Source organism: Eumetopias jubatus, unplaced genomic scaffold (genome assembly GCF_037043125.1).
Source record: "Eumetopias jubatus isolate StellerSeaLion01/CBP00866 unplaced genomic scaffold, mEumJub1_p1.0 scaffold_7, whole genome shotgun sequence".
Classification (NCBI taxonomy): domain Eukaryota; kingdom Metazoa; phylum Chordata; class Mammalia; order Carnivora; family Otariidae; genus Eumetopias; species Eumetopias jubatus.
The window spans coordinates 99,233,967-99,254,956 of record NW_028274813.1 but is presented as its reverse complement, the minus strand read 5'-3'; the positions used below and the strand labels follow the sequence as shown (position 1 = coordinate 99,254,956).

The 20,990-nt window shown below is 36.6% G+C and overlaps 1 protein-coding gene across 1 annotated transcript in view; it reads left to right on the top strand.

Moving 5' to 3' along the window:
* The window catches only part of ADAM10 (ADAM metallopeptidase domain 10), a 133,622-nt gene that overhangs the window by 101,044 nt on the left and 11,588 nt on the right, over positions 1 to 20,990 (top strand). Inside the window, exons 9-14 of the mRNA XM_028100032.2 lie at positions 200 to 363; positions 7,444 to 7,627; positions 12,106 to 12,256; positions 13,073 to 13,256; positions 13,956 to 14,064; positions 15,214 to 15,434. Coding sequence (XP_027955833.1) covers positions 200 to 363; positions 7,444 to 7,627; positions 12,106 to 12,256; positions 13,073 to 13,256; positions 13,956 to 14,064; positions 15,214 to 15,434 — 1,013 coding nt within the window. The remainder of the gene's footprint in view (positions 1 to 199; positions 364 to 7,443; positions 7,628 to 12,105; positions 12,257 to 13,072; positions 13,257 to 13,955; positions 14,065 to 15,213; positions 15,435 to 20,990) is intronic.

Below are 20,990 nucleotides of genomic sequence, written 5' to 3'. Positions count from 1 at the left end.
TTGTACGAAGTCCTGGGAGTTTCTTTATGTGTACCATTAAAACTTATTTGAAATGACTTCCTAATCTTGGACAAAAGAAACTTTTGAGTATTTGATATGTGTGGGATATATAAAATGTTTTAATTTAATATAGCATATATTAGAAAGTTACTTTGGGGGTAAATAGATGCTAATTTAGCCATCTTTTGTTCTGAATTAGGAAGCTCTGGAGGAATATGTGAAAAAAGTAAGCTGTATTCAGATGGTAAGAAGAAGTCCTTAAACACTGGAATTATTACTGTTCAGAACTATGGGTCTCATGTACCCCCCAAAGTCTCTCACATTACTTTTGCTCATGAAGTTGGACATAACTTTGGATCTCCAGTAAGTATTGCCTAATTATAAGATTTTTTAAAAGTTATTAAATTTTATGTTGAGTGATTTGTAAATTTTGTTTATGACCCTGAGACTGTGATCTGAGCCGACATAAAGAGTGGGATGCTCAACCATCTGAGCCACCCAGGCTCCCCTCACTTTTCATTGTTTAAAGTACATTTTGAATGTTAGCAAACTGTGGAGTGGTTTTTTTGCTTGGTTGCTGTTAAAGCATTATCAGGGTTTGTTAGATTTGTCTTTCTCTATTGTGGATTGATATTTAAAAATTTTTTAGTGTGATACTCAAAATTTTCCATACCTTAACGTACACAAAAGTTGAGAAAAATAGTGCAATAAATTCTTACGTGCCCATTATCTATAATAGGAGTCAGTAAACTTTTTCTATAAAGAGCCTGCTAGTAAACATTCTAAGTTTTGGTGGTAACATTTGGTCTCTGTTGCATATTTTTCTTTGTTGTTTTTACAATCCTTTAAGCATGGAAAACCACTTAGCCTAGGCCATATAAAAATGGGCTGTTGGGCTCCGGTTTGCCAACTTCTGATTCAGATTCAGCAGTTATCAAGATGTTGCCACATCTCCTTTCTGTGTGTTTCTTTCTTTTTGTAAGGTATTAGAAGCAAATTTATTCACCCTTACATATTTCAGTATACATCCCTAAAAAATTAGACATTTTCTTATATAACCCTAACGTGGTTATGATACCTGACAAAATTAACAATTCTTTGGTGTCATTTAGTACTCAGTCCATCATACTGATTTTCAAGTGACCTAAAGATTGATGCACACAGAAATACAAAATACTGAAAGATAGTCTCTTTGTGATTTTGGTAGGGCTTATTAAATAACAAATTTGGGAAAATACCATTTGACAACTATGTACATTAATTTTACTTGTATCATATCACTTGTAAAAATGGAAATTTTCATGAGTTTAGAAAAATATTATATAGTTGGAGCTTAAAATCCTCAAATGCACTTCTCTAATTTTCTCCCAGTTTGTAAAATGGAAGTGCCATCTCACTAAAGTTGCAAGTCTTTCTTCTTCTCAGAAATTGATAGATTATTAATGTTCTTGGATAAACTATTTAAAATGTGTGTAATCTCTCTGCCTCTTGAACTGCTTTTGTGAACTTTTGTTTGTTTTGTTCTTGAGCTCAATACATTTTTTTTTCTTATTAGAGGTTCAAAATTTTGAAAGCGGTTTCTCTTTGCAGCAAATGTACATTATGTGATCTGTTTTATTTATTTATTTGAGAGAGAGTGTGAGCATGAGCAAAGGAGAGGGAGAAGCATACTCCCCGCTGAGCAGGGATCCTGACATGGGGCTTGATCCCAGGACCCAAGGATCATGACCTGAGCCAAAGGCAGACGCTTACCGACTGAGCCACCCAGGCACCCCACACTATGTGATCTGTTCTTAAAAGAGTAATTGAAATTGTAGCGATTAGCAGAGAACTATTGCTTATGGTTAGTTTGTTTTTTTAAGGGCAAGTAAATGTTCTTTTTTCTCTCTCAGTTCCCTTGATTCCAGCCCTTACTAGGGGAGTTGTAGTACCCTTCAGCTACTCCTCTGTCCTTTAGTCTAGGGCCTCCCCAATTTTTTTCTTCTATTTATATTTTATTTATTTATTTTTAAAAATTAACATATAATATATTATTGGTTTCAGGGGTACAGGTCTGTGATTCATCAGTCTTATATAATACCCAGTGCTCATTACATCTCGTGCCCTCCTTAATGTCCATCACCCAGTTACCCCATCCCTCTACCCCCCTCCACTCCAGCAACCCTGTTTGTTTCCTCTGATTAAGAGTCTCTTATGGTTTGTCTTCCTCTCTGATTTTGTCTTGTTTTATTTTTTCCTCTCTTCCCCTATGATCCTCTGTTTTATTTCTTAAATTCCACATATTAGCGGGATCATATGATAATTGTCTTTCTCTGATTGACTTATTTTGCTTAGCATAATACCCTCTAGTTCCATCCATGTCATTGCAAATGGATAGATTTCATTTCACATCTTCTTTATCCATTCATCTGTCAATGGACATCTGGGCTCTTTCCATAGTTTGGCTATTGTAGACATTGCTGCTATAAACACTGGGGTACAGGTGCCCCTTCGGATCACTACATTTGTATCTTTGGGGTAAATACCCAGTAGTGCAATTGCTGGGTTGTAGGGTAGCTCTATTTTCAACTTTTTGAGGAACCTCCATACTGTTTTCCAGAATGGCTGCACCAGTGTTCATTCCCACCGACAGTGTAGGAGGGTTCCCCTTTCTCTGCATCCTTGTCAACATCTGTCGTTTCCTGACTTGTTAATTTTAGCCATTCTGACTGGTGTGAGGTGGTATGTCATTGTGTTTTTTTTTTTTTTTTTTAAGATTTTATTTACGTATTTAACATAGAGCACAAGCAGTGGGAGCGGCAGGCTCCCTGCTAAGCAAGGAGCCCGATGTGGGGCTCAATCCCAGGACCCTGGGACCATGACCTGAGCCGAAGGCAGCGGCTTAACCAACTGAGCCACCCAGGCGCCCTCTCATTGTGGTTTTGATTTGTATTTCCCTGATGCCAAGTGATGTAGAGCCTCCCAAATTTTAATATGCATACAAATTACCAAGGATCTTAAAATACAGATTCCATTTTCAGTTGCGGGGTCAAGTTTCTGCATTTTTTTATTTTTAAGTAGGCTCCAGCTCGGGGCTTGAACTCACGACCCTGAGATCAAGACCTGAGCTGAGATCAAGAGTCGGATGCTTAGCCAGCTGAGCCACCCAGGTGCCCTAGTTTTTACATTTCTGAGGCATTCCCAGGTGATGCTGTAGCTGCCCCTGGTCTGCAGACCACACTTGGAGTAGGGAATCTAATCTTTTCTCTTTTCATTTCCTGTCTAATCTATTCCCTGCCCAGCTGCCAGAAATTTTTTTTTTTTAGTATATTAATTTTATATTACTTATGGCTTTTTGTTTAATGGATAAATTGGTTTACATTCTTTGCCTACCCTGCTATCTTTTCCTCTCTTACCAGACTACTTTTAATGACTCTGCCATGCTCAATGCTCAATCACACCCCATTCCTTTGTGCATGTTGCTCACACTACCATACATATACACAGTAGTGCTTACTATTAAATTACTTATAAACTAAGGGCAGCCAGAACTGTAAATTCCTGAGCCCGTGTCCCTTGACATCTATATCTGAACTCTGTCTTTATCTCTCCTGTTGTACATCTGTACTATGTCAGTGTTACTTTCTCTCTGAGTGGTTCACACTGTCGCTTATATTTATTTATTCTATCCCAAATCTTTATTGTACACCTATTGTTAACCACTTTATAAGCTTTGTCTTGGGAAGTTGTAATCATAAATGAGACAAGTTTCTGTCTCTCAATATGAAAGTTATAATATGTACTTGCTCTTACCAAATTTATCTTTGTCTAGGTTATAGTTCTGATTGTTTTGATCATGTCACTTCAGTTTATAACCTTATTTCCTGTACCTGCTGATATTGCTGATACAGTTTCCTTATCTTAGCATTTAGGGTTTTCCATCTTTTGGGTTCAAGTGTATTTCCAGTGTTAACTGCCCTCTCCTGTCAAATTAAGTTATTTATAGTCCTTTAAAATTTTCTTTTTGTCAGGAAGCCAGTTCCTTCCCATCTCTGCCTACTGAAATCTTGATCCATGTTATATAATGTAAATTGATAGAGCCCTTCTTTCAGTCATTTGTCATTATGTATCAAGACCCTTAAAATGTTTGACCTTTTAACTCAAACTCTACCCTTGGGAATCCAACTAAAAGAAAAATGCAGAATCTGTCAAAGATTTATGTGCATTAAAAAAAGTATCCATTGCAGTTTTATTTATTTATAGCAAAAAGTTTTAAACAGCCTAAATGGCCCCCCAATACGAAAGTATCCTGGAATGCTCTGCAATCATTTAAAAATCAGTGTTTGCATTATACTGTTAAGCTGAAAGAAACCATGTATATAACTACAAGTGGTGTAGTTCAAATTTTGTATTAAAATATGATATGACTAGGTACAAGTCAGGTAGGAAGTAGACCAAAATGTTAATAGTAGTTATTATGCATGGTTGATTATGATTGAAATGTTTTATCTATTTTTTATTTTCTAAATTTTCTAAAAGAGTATGTATTGTTTTTATAGCCAGAGAAAAGTTTTTCTGTTTTCTTGTCAAACTTAGAGTTTCTTTGTGAAACCATATGAATTGTCAGCACTTTTTGGGGATATAGTTAAGATGGCCTTTATATTCTGTTCTATATTTTGCTTACTGGTGTGCTTGTTTATCCCCTGTTCTGAGGATGACAAATACAAATAGTTGGCATGCTTGTTTATAACCTCTTCCTCCCTCCATGGCCATTAATGATGATCCATTACAATATCCTCTGGGCTAGTAAAGTAATAACTGATTAGCAATATCTGTTTGTTTATATATGTATGTATGTAAGTAAGTAAGCAACCAAGCTCTTTGCTCAATGTGTGGCTTGAACTCATGACCCTGAGATCAAGAGTTATATAGTCTATCAACTGAGCCAGCCAGGCACCCCCCAATTAGTGATATCTGTAATGGATTTATGGGGCAGAGTCAGACTAGCCAGGGATATCAAAATAGGCTCTCTTTTAAATAGAATATAAGGCTTTTGAGGGCTAGGCTAGGGACAGTGCTTAAACTCATCTTTATATTTTTATATTATATTTTTAGTTCATATAATGGACACATTCTAATATTTATTGAATTGAAAATACTCTGTGATAATATCAAGAGTTACACAGTTTTGGAATTTTTTTCTTTCTTTTTCTAAAATTCTAATGCTGAGAACAATTCTAGTGTCATGCATTATCATAAACCAAATTGAATTCTATGGAATGAAAACATAAAGCAAGGTAATGTTGGAGAATAGTCAAGAGTTTTCAAATGCTGAATCTAGGTTCAGGAGAACAGCAAGAGGTACTGGGAAGAATAAATGTGATAGGAGAGGTCTTATTTTTAATAGTTGCTTCACGGGGTGCCTGGTTGGCTCAGAAGAGCATGCAACTCTTGATCTTAGAGTTATGAGTTCGAGCCCCATGTTTGATGTATAGATTACTAATTAAGTTAAAAAAAATGTAATCTTAAAAAAAAAGTTGCTTCAGATTAGGGAGTAGAAAATGAAAGTAATTTAGATGGGTTTTGAGAAGAAACATAATGCCCTTGGGTATTCTTTCTTTCTGGAGGGAAGAATTGTTGGGTATTCAAATAACAGTTTAAATAGAACTTTTACTCTAGGACCCAAATATTTTCACTCTTTCTGGAAAGTTCTGAATTGTTTGAGGAGCATTGTGAGGTTGGTTTTGTTGTTGTTGTTGTTTTAATATTTTATTTATTTATTTGACAGAGAGAGAGAGAGAGTGATCACAAGCAGGGGGCAGCGGGAGAGGGAGAAGCCGCTGAGCAGGGAGCCCGACTCCAGGCTCGATCCCAGAATCCTGGGATCATGACCTGAGCTGAAAGCAGCCGCTTAACCAACTGAGCCACCCAGGCATCCCTGTTTTCTTTCCTTTTTTTTTTTTTTTTTTTTTTTTTAAATGCCTATCTCCCAGAGGAGGAAGGAAGATGGGGATGCTGCTGTGATCTGATAGTATTCTGTTAGTTGATCTTAGTGCTGGTCACATAAGTGTATTTACTTTGAGAAAACTTATGGAGCTGTAGTTTGGTACTTTTCAGTGTGTATCTGATACTTCAGTAATATTTGCCAACACCATAAACTTTCTGTGTACATACACATATGTATCTGTTGTTTTACTCTTGCAAATCAGTGTTTTAGTTTTACCACTTGGCTCTTCTTAATTGTTATTTAAAAATAGCATTTATTGGGGCGCCTGGGTGGCTCAAACAACTCTTGGTTTCGGCTCAGGTCATGATCTTGCAGTTGTGGGATAGAGCCTCGTGTCGGGCTCTGTGCACAGTGTGGAGTCTGCTTCAGATTTTCTCTCCCTCTCCCTCTCTCTTTCTCTCTCTCTCTCAAATAAATAAATAAAATCTTTAAAAAATAGCATTTACTTATCTTTCTTATGTACTAGGTAATAAGTCAACTCTCTTAGATGCCTATCTTGTATGTAGTTAACTTCATGCCATTCTGTTTCCTGTCTTTCCCCATCTGTCTTCTCTGAACTAGTCGTTAGTAGTTTAGCATGTATGTTAAAGAATATTTAGTCATTTTAAGTAGTTTATATTCCTGTTACTAGTTTTGAAAGTAGGTGAGCTTATTTTTTTCATTTTATTAAGTTTTTAATTTTAATTCCAGTGTAGTTAGCATACAGTGTTATATTAGTTTCAGGTATACAATATAGTGATTGAACAATTCTGTACCTGACTCAGTGCTCATCATAAGTGCATTCCTTAATCCCCATCACCTATTTCACCCAATACCCTACACCCACCTCCTCTCTGGTAACCATCAGTTTGTTCTTTATAGTTAAGAGTACATTTCTTGGTTTCTCTCTCTCTCTTTTTCCTTTGCTACAGTTTCTTAAATTCCACATATGAGTGAAATTATGTGGTATTTGCCTTTGACTGACTTATTTCACTTAGCATTATTCTCTCTAGCTCAATCCATGTTGTTGCAAATGGCAAGATTTCATTTTTTATGGCTAAATAATATTCCATTGTATATATGTACTACATCCTCCTTATCCATTCATCTGTCAGTAGGCACTTGGCCTGTTTCCATAATTGGGCTCTTGTAAATATGGCTGCAATAAATATAGGAGTGCATGGCGAGCTTATTTTTGATAGACTTTATGATGGTTTATCCTCCATTCTACTCCCTCTTTACAGAGCTGTACATTGTTGTGGCTAGACCTTCAGTCATTTTTCCTCCCCTTCTAAGACAGTGGCTCTTAAAAGAGCAAATTGTTTTCCTTCTCACAGTCTAAAACAATTGTAGGACCTTTTTTAGAGGAGAGTCCACAAGCTTCCATTGTTTTTCTGGTGAGAAAATTACATTTAATCAGATGACCTGAAAACCTTATTTTACTTCCTGTTTATGTAACTCTATATTCTGTTTGGCAGCATGATTCTGGAACAGAGTGCACTCCAGGAGAATCTAAGAATTTAGGGCAGAAAGAAAATGGCAATTACATCATGTATGCAAGAGCAACATCCGGGGACAAACTTAACAACAATAAATTCTCACTCTGTAGTATTAGAAATATAAGCCAAGTTCTTGAGAAGAAGAGAAACAACTGTTTTGTTGGTATGTATGTTTTCCCAACATATATTTTCAAACATTCAGAAAACTTGAAATACCCATGCACCCACCACCTCTATTTTATAACTATTAAAACTTTGCTGTTTTTGCTGTATTTACTTTACCACTTATTTATTAATTTATTCATCCCTCAATCCCGTGTTTTTTTTGTTGCAATTTAAAGTGGATTGCAGACATTAGTATGCCTCACCCTTAAACACTTCAGCCTGTATAATTAACTAAAGTTCAATATTGTTTGTGGTTCTTTTTTTTTTTTTAACATAAAATGTTGCACAGTTAAGTCCACCATTTAATGAGCTTTGACAGATGCATTTACCTGTGTAACCTAAGCACCTGTCAAAATACAGAATATTTCTGTCACCTCACAAAGTTCTTTTATTTCCTTTCGCAGTTTCTGCCCCCAACACATTCTCAGAGGCAACCATTGTTCTGATTTATTTCATTGTAGAGAAATTTTGCTTGTTTTACTTTATATAAGTGGAATCATATGGTTTATATTCTTTTGTGGAGGGCTGCTTTCACTCAGCATATTTTGAGATTCATTATTAGTGTTTTGTTCTGTTTTATTGCTGAGCAGTTCATATTGCATTGTATGAATATATCACACTTTGCTCATCCACTCTCCTGTTGATTAACACCTGGGCCCTTTGGGTTTCGGCTAATATGAATAAAGCTGCTGTGAAATTTTTTTTTGCCTTACAGTAAAGAAAAGATATAAAATATGTATAATTTTATTAATATCTAAGCTAATTTTAAGTTAAAGTTCAGTGGCATTAAGTACATTCATAGTGGTGTGCAACCATCACCACTACGCATTTCCAAACTTTTTCATCTCTCCAGATAGAAATTCTATAATCATTAAGCAGTAACTCCTGCTTCCCTCTCTCCCTACTTGGTAACCTCTAATCTATTTTCTGTGTCTATGAATTTGCCTATTCTAGGTACCTCATACAGATGGGATCATACAATATTTGGCCTGCTGTGTCTGGCTTATTTCATTTAGCATAAAACTTTCAAGATTCATTCAAATTGTAGCATGTATCAGAATGCCATTCTTTTTATGGCTGAATAATATTCCGTTGTATGAATAATACCACATTTTGTTTATCCATTCATCTGTTATGCCTCTCTTGTGGCATTTAATATGTTCTAAATATTCTACCTTGTATTATGTTTGTTTGGGTCCCTGTCCTATTTCACAAGATTATAAGTTATTTGAGGGGAAACACACCTACCTACCACCCTCCTGCCATCCCCTGACCGATGCCCTACTAAACGATTCTCCATTTGTAAAATTTTGTCAGTCCAGAATGTTGTATAAATGGAATCATAAAACATGTAACCTTTGAGATTGGCTTTTTTCGCTCAGCATAATTCCCTGAAGATTCATTCAAACTGTTGCCTGTATCAGGAGCTTGTTTTTATTGCTGAGTAGTATTCCATGGCGTGTATGTTCCTCAGTTCATTCACAGTTGTGGCACAGGCTACAAGGGAACCACAGCTCAAACACATGAACCCAGCGCAAGGCATCTGAGTCCAAACTGTTCTAGAAAGACTAGCTTTATGTTTAGAAAGTTCATTCACCTGTTAAAGGCTATCTGGGCTATTTTTAGTTTCTGGCTATTATGAATAAAGCAGCTATAAACATTTGTGTATAGGTTTTTTATGCAAACATCAGTTTTCATATCTCTGGGATAAATGCTCCCAAATCCAGTTGATGGATCATATAGTAATAGTTTGCTGTGTTTTCTAGAGTGGCTGTATTATTTTAGATTCCTGTCAGCAGTGTATAAGTGATCTAGTTTCTCTGCATCCTTGCCAGCTTTTGGTGTTTTTATTGTTTTTATTTTATCCGTTCTGATAGGCATATAGTGATATTTTGTTGTGGTTTTAATTTATATTTTTCTGATGACTAAAGTTGTTCATCTTTTCATGTGCTTTATTTGCCATCTGTGTATCTTCTTTGGTGAAATGTCCATTTTTCTTGGCCATTTCTCATTGGATTTTTTTTTCTGTTGAGTTTTGAGAGTTCTTTACATAGCCTACATACTAGCCATTTGTCAGATATTGATCTGCATATATTTTTCTTCCAGTCTGTAGCTTGTCATTTTATCCTCTTCACAGAATCTTTCCCAGAGTAAAAATTAAATTTTGATCAGCCCCAAATTTCAATTTTTACTTATATTGATTGGCTTTTTCTTTTAAGGCCTTCTATTTCTTTTAAAAGGGCAGATTCAAATTATATTGATGGTATCATTTTTGTTACTGCTCTTGTTATTATCACTGGTAGGTTTCTAAAATGTCTTATGTAGAAGTGCTACATAGAGTCTTTATTTGTAAACCGGATTTTCACAGTAAACTTTCTGAGTGAAGTTGTCTTTTAAAAATGAGCATATTGTTTTGTAGGTATTATGGTAAGGAAATTTGTTTTTTTTTTTTTTTTTAAGATTTTATTTATTTATTTGGCAGAGAGAAACACAGCGAGAGAGGGAACACAAGCAGGGGGAGTGGGAGATGGAGAAGCAGGCTTCCCGCGGAGCAGGGAGCCCGATGTGGGGCTCGATCCCAGGACTCTGGGATCATGACCCAAGCCCAAGGCAGACGCTTAACGACTGAGCCACCCAGGCACCCCAAGGAAATTTGTTTCTTAGATTATAATGAGATATGTGTCTGTTATAATTTTTGCATTTAAACAGCACCTTTTCCATGTGTCCTAGCTTATTTGAAGTAATATTTCTATATGAGATAAAAACCAATGTATAGTAAATATTGCCTCAGAGGTTTTCTGACTTCATCATTTTTCCTTTTCTCTTAAATTACATATCCTGTGAATTCTGAAATGATGATTTTACAATACTTCAGAATAAAGTCATTATTACTTAGGATATATGTCCATGTGCATAACAGAAGAGGTGATATAAAATGAAAGAGAGGGAGAGAGCTTCAGTTAGCTCTAAGATTTCCTTTAATATTTGATGCGGTTAAGAATGAACTTTCTAAATATAAAGCTAGTCTTTCTAGAATAATTTGGATTCAGATTTGCCTTCTGTTGAGTTCATGTGTTTGAGATGTGTTCCTTTATGTTTATTCAGTTCTCAATTTGAAGCCTGTGCTACACCTGTTTCCCACATCAATTTGATGTAGCAGAAAGAAAAGAGCACCAGATTTTAGATCCCAGAAACCTGGGTTTGGTCTTCGATTTGCCCATACTGAGGCATATGGTTTCCAGCAAGTCACAGACTCTCTGGAAGTTACTTTTCTTTTCTAGAAAATGAAGACATTTGATTCTTGTCATCTCCCTGCAGATGCTCAAGGTCTGTGATCTTCTGATCTTACAAACAATAGCATTCCTCTTCCAATTTTAAAGCCCATTGATAAAATTCGAGAACTTTAAAAAAGAGCCTAAAAACTTTTCTAAAATTACTCACTGTGCCTAGACCAGACTAACCTTAATGAGCCAAGATTTGACCCAATACTGTTAGCCTTTTTGGGAATATAAAAAAATAGGAGTAATATGTAGTTCTTTCCTTAGAGAGCTTGGGTCTAGCTGAGTAGCAAATTAATGTACATTAAAAAAAATTATTTATTGACTAGGATACAATCAGCTAAACACATTGTGGGAAATTCTGTAAGACAAAATGACCCAATTTCTTTAAATAGTGTGAAAATAAAAAGAGAGGAAGGAATCGCTTATATATTAAAAGAACACGTATCAACCAAAACCAGCCATGGGGTTGAGGATCCTTAGGTGGAACTTGGTTCAAATAAACCAACTGTAAAAAGACAGTTGAGGAAATTGAACATGAATTGGCTATTAGATGCTATTAAGCATATTGTTAATTTTGTTAGATGTGATAATGCTATTATGGTTAGATTTAAAAAAGAAACAAACTCCTATCTCTTAGATTCATCCTGGAGTATTTACAAGAATAAATGAATATGTTAGGTGGAATTGTTTATAGCATATTGTTGATAGTTGTTAAAGCCAAGTGATTGGTACATGGGAGTTCATTGTTCTTCTACTACTTTACTATGTATGTTTGAGATTTTCTTTTAACACAAAAGATTTAATTTTTTTCTGGTTGTTAAAGCACTAACTTAATTCTTATTTGTGTAATGTAAATAGTGCGGTTGTTCAGTAAAGCTCAGTGTGGCCTAAATAGAATGTTACCACTTCCAGAAGGGACCTCAGAGGGGACCATTAATGTCAAATCTCTTCACTGTACAGATTAAGAAACTGAGGCCCCCCAAAAGGGAAGTGACTTGCCCAAGGCCACATTGCTAGTGACTGAGCCACTCTTAGAATTGAATTTAGGTCTTCTGATTTCGAGATTCCTAGTTCTGCTTTTTGTATTCATCAAATTATCCTTTCTCCCTTTGTTATGAGGTTCCAAAGTTTGTGGATTTTAAATCAAATTAATGTATGCAGACAATGCTTACTTTGTTTTATTGATTTTCCTCAGAATCTGGCCAACCTATTTGTGGAAATGGGATGGTGGAGCAAGGTGAAGAATGTGACTGTGGCTATAGTGACCAGTGTAAAGATGAGTGCTGCTATGATGCAAACCAGCCAGAGGGCAAGAAATGCAAGCTGAAGCCTGGGAAGCAGTGCAGGTACCCTGCCCATTCCAGGAGTGCTCACGCTGCCACCGGTCAGCCGAGGGCAGTTGTGACCGACTTAAAACTGACATTAAGAGATGCATAGTGTTGGGAATCTTCGTCTTTATTTGCTGTTGTCTTATTTATTTTTCTGGAGTAGCATTGATGAGTGTACTGTGGTTGGCAGATTGAGCTACTTGTAACTTGTGTGGTGGGTATAAAAAAAAAAAGACAGGCAAAAGTCAGGACACTCAATAAAATACACACTGTTCAGTTCCTAACTTAAAAATGTGACTATCATCCGTATTTTTAGAATCTTAACTTTAAATATTTAGGTAATACTGATTTCGTAGACTCTTGTAACTTAGTGTCATATAATTATTTCACTTGTCAAAATTACTTTGGTAGTGGTAGATATAAGCAATAGAATATTGCTTGTGCACTACTTTTTAAATGGTCTGTATATCTTAGTTTGATTTTAGCATATAAATGTGAGAAAATTTGATGAATCAACTAATGTATGATGTAACTGTGAAACACTAATAGCTCATCTAATATTAAATCTATTTTCTATGATAGCCTTCCACTAAAGGCAGGTAGAATAAGAATGTTGAATATAGTATGCCTTGATTATAAAAACAACACAATCACTTTTTTACATTTATAGAATGTTGAAATTTAGTAGCCTCTTAGTCCAAAATTTGAAGTTGTATACCAGTAACATACTTACCATTTAAAAGATGAGAGTTATGATTTAAAAATTAGGACCATATCTATGTGTATAGGAAATATGCTAGTGATTTTCTTTAATCACTTTACTGTTTATTCTAGCCCAAGTCAAGGTCCCTGTTGTACAGCACAGTGTGCATTCAAATCAAAAACTGAGAAGTGTCGGGATGATTCAGACTGTGCAAAAGAAGGAATATGTAATGGCATCACCGCGCTCTGCCCAGCCTCTGATCCTAAACCAAACTTTACAGACTGTAATAGGCATACACAAGTGTGCATTAATGGGGTGAGCATTTGATTTATAAGCTTTTTATTAAACCTCCTTTTTCAGAATAATTGTTTGTTACTTAAAGCTGCAGAGTTCCAGTAATTAAGCCTGGTCCCTGTTTCAATAATATCCCTCTCTTTCCCCATAAAGCCATGAATGTATCATGTGGCATAAGTGCCTGGTGGCATTTGATTAGTAACTGACTTATCTTTCATCTGTCCACTGCATGTGTTTGATAGTCTCTAGAGGAAAATAGTTGTATAGCTAGGCATATGACTTGGTACTGCTTTTGAGTTTTATAAATTAGTATTTCAACAGCCTACATAAAAGAACTCTTTTGGCCATTTTATCTGAATGTGAAGCCTTTAAAACTTTCTTGGCTCAATATTCACTTTACATGAGGAAAATAATCATTTTTCTCTTCTTATAAAGGAGACATAATAACCAGTGTAAAACTGATGCTCACCTAATCTCTTTCTCTGTTTTGGTTTTGTTTAGATTTTTTTTAAGTTGGCATTTCTTTAAAAGATTTGCTACCTTATTTGTATTTAACTCTTTTTCGGATGTGTTTATATGATCCATTTCTGATATTAATCTTTGTTTTTTCCACTTGTATTTCTACTTAATTATTTTAGCATCAGAGATGTCTATCTGTCTATTACTGTGAACAATAGGTTTGTATAGAGATTAAACACTGGTCTTTTACTTTTCTTTCAGCAATGTGCAGGTTCTATCTGTGAGAAGTATGGCTTGGAGGAGTGTACCTGTGCCAGTTCAGATGGCAAAGATGATAAGGAATTATGCCACGTCTGCTGTATGAAGAAGAGTAAGGCTTTTAAAACAAGAATATAAAATCTTTTTTTTTTTTTAAGATTTTATTTATTTATTTGAGAGAGAGAGAATTAGAGAGAGAGAGAGAGCATGAGGGGGGTAGGGTCCGACAGAGAAGCAGACTCCCTGCTGAGCAGGGAGCCCGATGCGGGACTCGATCCCGGGACTCCAGGATCATGACCTGAGCCGAAGGCAGTCCCTTAACCAACTGAGCCACCCAGGCACCCCAATATAAAATCTCTTTTAAAACCTAATTTTTCTGGGGCACCTGGGTGGCTCAGTCGTCGAGCATCTGCCTTCGGCTCAGGTCATAATCCCAGGGTCCTGGGATCAAGCCCTGCATCGGGCTCCCTGCTCGGCGGGAAGCTTGCTTCTCCCTCTCCCACTCCCCCTGCTTGTGTTCCCTCTCTCACTGTGTCTCTCTCTGTCAAATAAATAAATAAAATCTTAAAAAAAAAAAAAAACCTCCTAAACTTTTTTAAAGTTTATTTATTATCATTATTATTATTATTTTTAGTAACCTCTGTACCCAACGTGGGGCTTGAACTCACAACCCTGAGATCAAGAGTTGCATGCTCCTCTGACTGAGTCAACCAGGTGCCCCTAAATATATATTTTTTTTAAGTAAACTCTACCCCAAACATGGGGCTTGAGCTCACGACCCCAAGATCAAGAGTCACACGCTGTATCAACTGAGCCAGCCAGGCGCCCGTTTTTCTCCTAAGTTTTAAGCATTAAACTTTGTTATCCAGTTTGGACAGATAATTTCCACCAATACCGATCCTTTTTGGAAAATTTTAAATGTAGCATAGCATTATGTTTCTAGTATTATGGTCCCTACAGTGTTTTAAAAATGATAAGCCAGACAAAAACCTGCCAACTTTATGGCGATAATTAATATAAACACTGTTAGCCATTGTAGGTACTAAGCCATTGTAGGTACTAAGTCAAGAGTTGCTGGCTGTTTGTTTATATTGTATGTTTAAGGCGAATTACTAATGGTGTTATCCAGCCTAAACTAATGCAAGTCTATATTACATGTCATGGTAATGATTTTAGGCAGTTTTTTCCTTTCCTCCCTCTCTCCCCAGCTAGCCTGGTAGGAAATCTGATCTTCAACTTATATTTGGCGCTTCTTTTCCAGTGGATCCATCAACTTGTGCCAGTACAGGGTCTTCGCGGTGGAGCATGCACTTCGTTGGTCGAACCATCACCTTGCAACCTGGATCCCCTTGCAATGATTTTAGAGGCTACTGTGATGTTTTCATGCGGTGCAGATTAGTAGATGCTGATGGACCTCTGGCTAGGCTTAAAAAAGCAATTTTTAGTCCAGAACTCTATGAAAACATTGCTGAATGGATTGTGGTAAGTATAGTTTTTATTTATAAAGAAACCTTATCTTAACATGGTTTTTTTTGTAATTTTACCTGGCCAGCAATTACCAGTGTTATGAGAAAATCACCTATTTATGCTGGAATTAACTTTATCAGAAGAATGATTTTTAAAGTTCATTTATCCCTGTGTATTATTTTCTTTTAAATAAGTGGTCAGAATCTCCACATATTGTTCATAGATTAGTTGGTAGATGATGGGAGTCCTTCTGTTTTACTCTGCTCCCTGGTTTTTCTCCTGAATGGGTTACTTCCTCCTTTGGCCCATATTATTAGGGCATTTTCCTCAAGTTGTTTTGGAAAGCCTTGCTTGCTTTTTATATTTCTCCCTTGTCTCAATATGACAGATAGCCAGCTGCAGCTTCTATTTTGCTGAACAGGAGACATGAAAGAGAAATTGGTGATTTTCTGAAGCTTTTTTCTGTTGTTTCAATATAATTTCTTGGTCTTTATCTTGTCAGTGATCAAAAATGTTGAACAGTTAAGATCCGATACAGAGCCTTTTGCAGATTTCTTAATGATTATGGATGTTCATCCAGCATAAATCCATTGAACTATAGTATTTTTAAGCCCACATTCTCTAAGCTGTACAGATATTGAATTACCTGAGATTTTCTTAAAAGATTGCTGAGAATGACTACTGAAGCCTCTTAAATATTCATGTTTCTAAGTGATTACATTAAAATATCAGTAGGAAATTTGCAAGTGATATATTTGAGCATGTGCTATATCTGAATTGAATGAGTTTGTTTTGGAAATGGACTTAGAACTCAGCTCCTCCTCCCTTCCCCCATTCCCGAATTGTTTCTTACATTTTTTGTGTGTGTTCAGGACTGAGGATACCTTAAAGGCACAAGAAAAGTCTTCTGCGGATTGTCATCCTTTTTGGTACTCTTGTAATAACATTTGCAATAAAAACTTTGGAATTATCTCCAGTACTAAAATAGTGTTTATTGGGGCGCCTGGGTGGCTCAGTCAGTTGAGCCCCTGACTCTTGATTTCGACTCAGGCCATGATCTCAGGGAGGTGAGATTGAGCTCCAGGTGGGCTCTGCACTCGTCAGGGAATATGCTTCTCTCCTTCTCCCTCTGTCCCCTGACTTCACGCATGCATGCGTTTGTGTCTGTGTACGTGCACACACATGCACATACTCTCTCTCAAATAAATAAATAAATAAATCTTTTTAAAAATGGTGTTTATTATACATAGGAAGAATATTTTGCATGTTAAAGCATATGATTTTAAATTACATAATGATTATGAGGTAGAAGGATCACTGAACCTGGATTTAGGAGGCCTAGGATTTATTTGTTTGGGGAATACTTTCCTTTTTTTTTTTTTTTTTTTTAAATTAAGCTCTATGTCCAACATGGGGTTTGACTTCACGACCCTGAATCAAGAGTTGCATGCTCTACCTACTGAACCAGCCGGGTGCCCCTAAGAGACCTAGGTTTTAAACCAAAAGATGGGTCAATTGACTTAACTTAGGTCTCCTTAAAACATGATATGTTACTCATTTTCATACTCTTGTGCTTGGTGCATAATAGGTGTTAAAAAAAAAAAAAATCCATTAAGCTAAAGGTGCCTTTGGCACTGTGGCAAAATGGAAAGAGTGCAGGCTTGGGAATTATGCAAGGATTCATATCATCCTCTGGCATTTGTCAGTTCTATGACTTCAAGTAGCTTGCCTTTCTTGGCCCTTTACTTCCCTCTTTTCAATTCAGATCCAGCTCTTTTTTTTTTTTTTCCCTTCTCCCTGATTATCTCTAATTAAGAGTTAAGTTGAGATCTGGTATACTTAACCACTATAGAGGACAATGTATTTAAAAAAGTAATCTGATAATGGAGATCTCAGAGTTATGTTCTACTGAGTATATGTTGTGCCAGATATTTTAGGTTTTCTAGGTAGTGAATCATATCTAAAAATAGTATTTTTTTTACTTTTCTCCATTATCTCTAATTTTGATTCCTTTTATTTGGCATATCAAAAGCTCATTCATTCCTATTTTTAAAGTATTTAATGGAAATGATTTTTTTAAAGTATTACTTTTCTCCCAGGTTTTTTTTTTGTTTGTTTGTTTTGTTTTTTCTCTTTAAGTAGGCTCCATGCCCAGCATGGAGCCCAGCACAGGGCTTGAACTCATGACCTGAGTGAGATCAAGACTTGACCTGAGATCAAGAGTTGGATGCTTAACTGAACCACCCAGATGTCTCTAAAAGTATTTTTAAAACATTTTTTCGTACTTAGATTTGGAGATTTAGTGAAATGCTTCTTAAAATGAATTAACAATATGAAGTCTTTTCTTGTGTTCTGAAACTGATTAATCAGGCACTTTTAGGTTTATACAAGTTTGCCTTAAGTGAGTGTAGAATGCTTTTATTTTATATGACTGTTGACATTCACATGCCACTGTTTCAGACAGCATGGCCCATAATGCTTGGAGAGTACCACTAGGCTGTTACTGCATTTGTGGGCATTCTCAGGCCAAACAGTAAGATAACAAAGATCCAGTTTCTTAGAAGCTATTTGTCTCTCTTGTGTTCTGTGCAGAGTTCACTTGCATAGCAGAGTTTATTTTGTTACATGACTACTTCATGCTTTGGTTTTTCATCATGTCAGGAAAGGGTCCTTCTAGTTAATAAGCTAGGTTATTAGGATGCTGTGGTGTAAGATGCTGTGAAGGGGAGGAGGGTTAGTTTCACTGACTTTCCTTTCCAGTGGGGCCAGAGGCTTTTTTCTCCTTTCTGTAGCATACCCTGGCACCTTTTCTCCTCAGATCGCATAGAGTAAGAAGAACCTGAACAGTTTAATACTTTTCAGGGCATGAGGTACTGACTGCTGCTGGTATCATGGAAATGATGTGAGAAAACTTTTACTTTTTTTTCCTGGGAAAAGTTATTTTTAATAGTATTTAAAAAAATATGTTTGCTGTATTTGCTGAATGCTTACAATGTGTCTGGCAAGGAGATAATGATAAAACATCCTTTGGATTTATCAAGGAGTCATGTAGTCCTTAAAAAGTTTGAGAGCGATTACCAAGAAATCTTTTGAGACCCTGCATCCTTATCTCCTTTTTTTTACAAAACGTTGTTGAGGACATTGGTAATTCTTTTTTACTTTTTTCCGTAGTTACTGATGTGTTCACATTTTCTATATCCTTTGTATTAGATTTGACATTGTAGAAAACCATCTTTGACTTGATTTTTTTTTCAAATTTATCATTGTATTTCTCCATCTTTTTTTTTTTTTTAAAGATTCTATTTATTTATTTGACAGAGAGAGACACAGCTAGAGAGGGAACACAAGCAGGGGGAGTGGGAGAGGGAGAAGCAGGCTTCCCGCGGAGCAGGGAGCCTGATGTGGGGCTTATGACCTGAGCCGAAGGCAGACACTTAACGACTGAGCCACCCAGGCGCCCTCTCCATCTTTTTAAGATTTATTTATGTATTTGAAGAAGAGACAGAGCATGAGTGGGGGGAGGGGCAGAGGGAGAGAGAGAATCTCAAGCAGATTCCACACCTAGTGCTAAGCCTGATGTGGGGGGGGGACGGCGGGAGGGGGCTCTGTCTCAACCCTGAGATCATGACCTGAGCTGAAATCAAGAGCTGGACACTTAACTGACTGAGGCACCCAGGTGCCCCTCTTCCATCTTTTTAAAAATACTTTCCTGTTATTTTGTGACTTTTTTCTTTTTAATTTTAGATTTATCAGGAGTTTTTTTTTTTTTTTTTTTTTTAAGATTATTTGAGAGAGAGAGAATGAGATATAGAGAGCACGAGAGGGAAGAGGGTCAGAGGGAGAAGCAGACTCCCTGCTGAGCAGGGAGCCCGATGTGGGACTCGATCCCGGGACTCCAGGATCATGACCTGAGCTGAAGGCAGTCGCTTAACCAATTGAGCCACCCAGGCGCCCAGGAGTTTTTCTTTTTTATTATTATTTTGATAAGAATCAGTTGTATTTCTCATTTTTAAATTAATTTCTCCTCATATTTTGTTGTAACTTTATGAACCTAAGTATTAAGTTATTAATGTTATTCTTTATGAAAGATTGAAGCCAGTGTTTTCTGAGTACTTCATAGAACACTAGATCCATGGATTAGGTAGTCAAATGCATTGGAAGACATTGCATACTGTAGTCCCCTCTTAGATACTTATGAGAATATTGTGGGATACATGCAGTAAAAAAGGCTTAAATTTCATTTTCCAAACTTACCTGACCCCAGAAACCTCCATTCATGTAAGGCTTATTAAACCCTAAATATCCTTAGAAGTCACTTGGGGGAATATTGGTTAAGATCAGTAATTTTTTTTTTTAATATCAGTAATTCTTATTCCTGGTTATTCATTAATTAGGGCTTAGACTAATTAATTCAGAATCTCATGGGATGGCACTTACGTATCTGGGTCTTTTAAAAGCTCCTCAGCTATTTCTGGTGGGGAGCCAGGACTGAGAACCAACCATTCATCTAGAACCAGGGATTGGCAAAATGGCTTATGAGCCAAATCTAGCTCACTGCCTAATTTGTATGGCTCACAAACTAAGAATGGTTTCACATTTTTAAGTAGTTGAAAAAAAATAAAAAAAATCATATTACTGAAATAATAATCCTTTGAAAATTATATGAAATTGAAATTTCAGTGTCCATAAATAATGATTTATTGGAACATGGCCACACCCATCTATCTACATATTGTCTTTGGCTGCTTTTGTATTTTGAGTAGTTGTAGCAGAGACTGTATGGCCCCCAAATCTAAAATATTTATCCAGCCTTTTAGAGGAAATGTTTGCCAACCCCTAATCTAGAGCCCTGGATCTCAAAGTGTTGTCACCTGACCAGCATCAACATCATCTGGGAACTTGATAGAAATGCAAATTATCGGGCCTCACCCTGGAGCCACTTAGTCAGTAGGTGATAGTGCATGCTAAAGTTTGGGAGCCATTTTTTTAGTCTCTGTAGTGTAATGACTCCTTTTTAAAAAGGCTTATGACAGAGATTTTCTACTCTGTCATCCTCACATGTTAAAATGGAGGGTGGGTGTGGACCTGCATTGCCTAGTAGACTAGACCACATAGCTATCACTTGTGAAATTTGAACAACAAAGATGCAGTATTGTCACAGGGCTTAGCATATGGTAAGGATTCAGTATATATTTGCTAGATGAATGAAGCAGACTTCTTAAATGTCATAATTTATATGGAATAGAATAAAAATTGTACATATTATCTTAACTTTGAAGCTATAATATCTTCACGTTTCTCTCGGGGGTATTTTATCCTGCTTGCCCAGGCTGCGCTTAAAGTAACTAAGAGATTAGTAGCCAGTTGCTTTCTGCTTGGCAGATTGGTGTGAGGGGTGGCACGTGGGGGTGTTGCAGTATGGAAGAACATTTAGTCAAAGTCTAGACAACAGTGTGTTCTGGAGGATAGAAGCGAAGCTTTTTCTGCCCCTGCAGGATGGCAAAACCAGCATCACCACAAGGAGCTGTGGGCCCAAAAAGGCTTTGTGAGCCACAGGAAGTCTAGAGTGCA